The 6,000-nt window shown below is 37.3% G+C and overlaps 1 protein-coding gene and 1 long non-coding RNA gene across 2 annotated transcripts in view; one reads left to right on the top strand and one right to left on the bottom strand.

Annotated features, from left to right (window-relative positions):
• LOC113348736 (F-box/kelch-repeat protein At3g06240-like) overlaps positions 1 to 2,285 on the bottom strand; it is a 3,656-nt gene extending 1,371 nt beyond the window's left edge. The window contains exon 1 of the mRNA XM_026592618.1: positions 1,986 to 2,285. Coding sequence (XP_026448403.1) covers positions 1,986 to 2,285 — 300 coding nt within the window. The remainder of the gene's footprint in view (positions 1 to 1,985) is intronic.
• Positions 2,286 to 4,759: 2,474 nt separating this feature from the next.
• On the top strand, positions 4,760 to 5,982 carry LOC113325983. The gene is made up of 2 exons (XR_003348215.1): positions 4,760 to 4,873; positions 5,211 to 5,982. It is a non-coding gene; the product is annotated as an uncharacterized LOC113325983 (long non-coding RNA).
• The last annotated feature ends 18 nt before the right edge of the window (positions 5,983 to 6,000 follow it).

Raw genomic sequence — 6,000 nt, 5'->3', positions numbered from 1 at the left:
TTTTTTTTTTTGAACCCGGGCGAACGTATAATCTCCGTCCCACACACCAGGCGTTGCTATAGTTCACGCCCCATACCAGGCGTTATCTTTATCAACGCCCCATACCAGGCGTTATCTTTATCAACGCCCCATGCCAGGCGTAATCTTTATCTACGCTGGACGATGAAGCGGACTTTATATCAACGCGCGACCAAATTTACTCGTCACCCGCTACGCCACAGGACGGACTAAACCCAAATTTGGTCTTTTTTTTTAGTCTTTGGTCTTTAGTTATACTCGCACCACTGTGGACGCTCTTAGTGTCATCTTGCAGTCAAATGAAACAATGACTCAACAGTGAAATCAAATTAGGGTCAAAATGAATCTTTTGCGTGAAAGTATTTAAATTGGCCAATAGAAAGTTGTTTGTAAATGCTGCTGCTATTGGCGAATCCTAGTCGAACGTCTAGTCAAGATTTTATCTTCTCCTTCCCTTTACGATGATTCTTACCGACGACTTTTTGTTGATTCCTATCCGCTAATTGCACGAATGTATATTTGTTTGTTTGGTGGAGGGATGGGGCGTAGTTTAAAATTACGCCCCATATAGTTTAAGGCGTAACTAATAATTGCGCCCGATTTTAGGAGGACTTTAAAGTTACGTCCCATCGGACATAACTGAAACATACCGCCTGGGTGAGACGTAATTGAAACATACCGTCCGATATCAGGCGCAAATGTAAACTACGTCCCATCGGACATAGATTAAAATTACGTTTGAAACAGACGAAGCTATTATTTGCGCCTGACTACCAAACGCAAATTAAAATTACGCCTCATTCGAAACGCAACTAATATTTGCACCTGATGTCGGGCGTAATCTTAAATTACGCCCGACCAAAACCAAACTATCGATCAAATATAGTTTGGATTTTGGTTATAGTCTGGTATTTGATAGATACTCCTCTCCGTAGCGTCTGGGTTTTCGACCAAATTTTTAGTTATAGTCGATGACTGTGGTTACTCTAAACCCAAATTGCAGACTATATTTGGTCCGGGACCAAGACCAAAACCAAATTTGGTCGAGCGGAGATTAAAAATCCGTATGAAATGGGGCGTTGGTATAATAACCGTTTGGAGTGGGACGTAAGTATAAAGTGCGCCTGATGGTTTCAAAAATGGGGACGGACTTTATATGTGAGCATGATGGTGGGGCGGATATTATATGTGATCCTGATGGTGGAGATCACATTATATGTGATCCTGAATAAAATGGGGCGGACATTATATGTGAGCCTGATGGTGGAGCGGATATTATATGTGCCTCTGGATCAGACGGGGCATAAATGTACGCTCGACTAAATTTTACTCGTGCATTGTAGCGTAGCAACACGGACTAAACCCAAAATTTAGTCCTTTTTTTGGTATTTGGTCTTTGATTTTGATCGTACCACTGCAGTTGCTCTTAGAGCGTCCACAATGGACGACTAAACCCAAATATTTGGTTCAGTGGATAGGCGTAGTGAGACGGACCATCGATCAAAATTTGATCAAAGACTAAAACCCAGACCAAATTTGGTCGGCGATCAAGACCAAACTCAAATATAGTCGGGCGTTTATATAATCCACGCCCCACCACCAGGCGGACGTATAGTCCACGCCCCACCCCAGACGGACGTATAATGTTCGCATGTTTCTTTTTTCTTTTGTGTGGGGCTTGGTTTATACCTCCGCCCCACTCTTTAAAATTTTGCATTTGCATGGGGCGGGCTTAATACCTTTGCCCCATTTTTCTTTATTTTTTTTTATTAAATTTTTTTTGAATCTCTCTGCAGCGGGCGCACGTATAGTCCCCGTCCCACACCAGGCGTTGGTATAGTTCACGCCCCACACCAGGCGAACGTATAATGTACGTCTGACCAAATTTAGTCTTTCCACCGTAGCATCACACATCAGACTAAACCCAAAATTTGATCTTTTTTTCCCTCTTTGGTCTTTGGTTATACTCGCACCACTGCAATTGCTCTTACAACCTTGTAATCGTCATTCCTGTAATCATAACCGAACCCATAATAATCGATGTCATACTGTGCCTTTTTTGATGGCCTAGGTAATTGCTTGTACTCATTAGAAGATGGATTCCAAATGGTAATGACATAAACATTATCATCAGAGCTAGTACTGTATACGCAAAGTAAGCCATTACAAGAGCCCAAGATCCTAACTGTAATATCTGTAGAATTTAATATCTGAAAAGCCTCACCACATTCATATGTTTCAGCTGGCGGGGATGCTAATGATGACATTGATGGATTATAATCTATTGTGTGGAACAGATAAGATCTATAACCCAGCCAATACAGGAACATAAGTGTACAGCTGTTGTCTTGGATACTAAGATTAAAATGTTTACAAATGAAACTGCGGCTACAAATTAGAGCACGCCAAGGCTTGCATACGCGCCTACATCGTAAGATATTCTTCACTTTTAACTTTAAAAAGATATTCTCGAGGATCTCTTCTAGAAGGCTTGACATTGCTGCTCTTCTTGCTGCTTGTCGCACAAGAAAAGAACACTACATATCACAGAAGAGAAAAGAAGGATGAAGTTGAGGAGACCGTCTATGACACGTTTTCTAATGAAAATGGCTACTATGTTTAAAAACTACACTGCCTATAATATGAACAAAGAATTCTTATATATACAACCAGATTTTGATGTGAACAACTGAACTTGGTAGTAAACCATCCAATATGTTAAGTATTCAAGAAAAAGAAAATGTGCACAGATTCTTATAATGTTCACGCTGTGCATGTATGTAGGCCGCATCTATCTTGGATAATGGCATAGCACCTTTTCCGAGAATCTTTGGTTCCATAATCCTGCATTAATAATAACATGGCTGACCCTCAAAAATATCAAACCCGAGGTGCATACTAGTTACTACTTACGGTGTTCTGGATTTCGCGACTGTTTAAGATTTCAAATCTTACAAACTCCAAAAATCCTCTGTCGAAGCCTGGAACACTTTGAGTCTGCTTTAGCAAGTTCCTACCGCAATCAAGTAACGACCGTCAACCAATATGGTAAAAAGTAAAACAACCCATTTTCAAAAAGACAACAATCAATACATTTACATCTAGAAGGAATACAAATTGTCAAACCTATAATCGTAATTCATGTAAAGTTCGACAAAACTTTCTTGCTTTGTTCGTTTCTCTCTTCGTTTCCTTCTTGCAGTTATTAAGCTGAGACGATACACCCAATAAAATGGCAAACCAATATCAAATTCCATTCTATTTTTCATGTTCGAATCAAATGTACCTCTTTACGAATATGTTTCAACTTCAGGTGTTATGTTCGAAAGCAGAAGTAAGTCTTGAAAGCCGTGGTTATAACCTGTTTACTTCTTTGCACGACGACCTCTGATCGTTTTATTCTTGTGTTCCCTGCTCCTCCGGTAGCTTTAATGTATGAATCAGTTCATTAGTATCATCATCATTCAATCGATTAATTGAAATTAAACACGACTTACATATTCTTGAAAGCAAGTTTGTTTACAAACTGGCCATATTAGAGTTGTTCCCCTCTTCACCGTTAAAATTGTGACACGTCATGTCCCAAATCTGGACAATCCCCTGCCATAACAAGGTCCTTTTATCTGATTGTCCCTGGAGGGGCCTACTTACACTTACTTAGCCATGTCAAGACTCATGACCTTCCCAAATAGGCAAAGTAAGGCTGCGTTTGGCATGGTAGGAGTTTGAATTCTAAGGAACTCCAACTACCTAGAATTCAAACTACCTAGATTTTTTTTTATGTGTTTCATCCTATGTGATTCAAAAAAAAAAAAAACTACCTAGAATTCCTTTATTTTTATTTTTATGTGTTTCATCCAATGTGATTCAAAAAAGAAAAAAAACTACCTAAAAAATGAGTTCCATCCTTCTAAATGTATTTGGCATGATTATTAATGAAATTAATAACTTATGCATTTTCAAATGTTCATTTCTTCCAAATTTTTATTTGTTAATATATCATTTGCCGGTAAATTTATTTCTGATTCTCTGAATTTCTTAAATAATTACATTTAATTCAATATTCACTAATAATGTATATTTTAATAAATAAGTATATCAAAGATTTGGAAATTAATAAATGCGATATTAGTAATTGGAACAATGGTCGTGACATGTGTTTTGATGTAACTGGGGTCTCTCCTTTTATTGGTGGTGGAGTTCGCGCATTTCAGCCTGGTCTTGCTTTAAATAATGTCTTCACGCACAAAAATAAGAAATATCTTGACAAATGTGTGGTTCAAGGTTTTGGGTTTGGTGCTTTGGCCTTTTTCACGTATGGCGAACTTGGGGATGACATGGTCGAGTTTTTGAAGAGACTGCATAACCATTTGTCTACATTTGATGTTGGCGCAAAAAAATGTAATTTATTTTTCGCGGATTAGGAATTGTGATTCAGAAAGGTGTTGGTGCCAAGTTTGTTGCTAGGATTCCAACCAGTATCTTACGGTCCTCTCTCATTGTTGATAAATTTTGAATTTTATATTAGTAATTAAATAAATATATTATTAGTAATATAAATAATATTATTTAAATTAATTTTAAATATAATACTAATTAAGCGGTAATCTTCAATTTCGGGATGACTCCATATCCTTATTATTGTAAGAAGGTATTGAAGCTTAAAACGGGTTCATCCTAAAAAAATAGATTTGAAACAATTCAGGCAGTCCTTATCTCAACCTACTGTGATAAATTAGTTGTTTATAAGTATTGGACATGAGAAAATCCAATAACTCTCTTAAACAATCTTGAATATCAATTTTGGTATGACAATGTAATCAATTATCTTCCTCTCCTCGGGCTGGAACAAGAGGTACTAATCAATATACGGGGAACTTTCCTCTTTTTCGGGAAAAAAAAGGTGTAGATGGCCTTTAAAACAAAACCCACTTACTTGAAAAACCACAACTTTCTCTGTCCAAAACATGAGCGACGAAAACCAAAACCGCCTGAAACCTCTCTTCTCAGATTGGCTCATGCGGAGTCGATCTGAGAAGATCAATCGCCATCCTAACCTTCTTTACATGATTCCATCTGTTTCCTCTAGTTTTGTACTCTTAAATCTCTTCTTATGTTTACTGATTATCGGGTTTTTTTAGGGTTTGATTTTTTTGGGTTTTGTTTGATGGATTTGTGGTTTGTAATCGCAGATATGTGTTTTGGGAGAAGAACCAGAAGCATATCATCTGTATCAAATCGGATCTACGATCAAATCCAAAAATCATCAACATCTTTAGATCTTTCACCAACTCCTCCAAATCAAAGTAGTCCTTCTAATTTTCCTGATTTGGGTGGTGATCTGAAGTTGGTTCTAAATGATTTAGTTTTAATATTCTTCCAAGTACTAGGATGTTTAACTAATCGATCTCTTAGATCTCAATTTCTTTCTGTCATTATGTATAATTTCAGTACTAATTTAAAGGGGTTGCTACTTTGTTCTTTGGGTCTGGTTTACTTTTTTAGTAATCTTGATTCTTCATATGGAAGCATATTTTTGGGTTGGTGCTTATGTTTTAATGTTTGTTCTACTCGCTGGAGATGTTATGAAGATATGGAGCAAGCTTGGCATCTGTTCAGATTTATTTCAAGAACTAAGTCTACCAGCAACATGCATAACAGCAACTCAAACTTTGGAAACCGAGAAAACATCAACTCATTCATCAAGATCCCATAGATTTCATCGACCAAAGTAATTTATAACACACCTCCAATGCTGAGACAGCCCGATTATTTCCAATTCATACTTTTAAAGACTGATTCAGACTACCACTGGTACTCAAGACACTATGGATATTGCTGCTATTCAAGACATTTTGGTTACTATTCAAGACATTTTGGTTACTTTTCTGTTACTTCTACTTAGGTCATTGCTACCCTGATTGTGTTAGGAAATCAAAATTTAAAAAACTCCTTTTCATGTTATTTACATGTTCCGATGAA

This window comes from Papaver somniferum, chromosome 1 (assembly GCF_003573695.1).
Source record: "Papaver somniferum cultivar HN1 chromosome 1, ASM357369v1, whole genome shotgun sequence".
NCBI lineage: Eukaryota > Viridiplantae > Streptophyta > Magnoliopsida > Ranunculales > Papaveraceae > Papaver > Papaver somniferum.
This window is presented reverse-complemented; position numbering and strand designations above follow the sequence as displayed.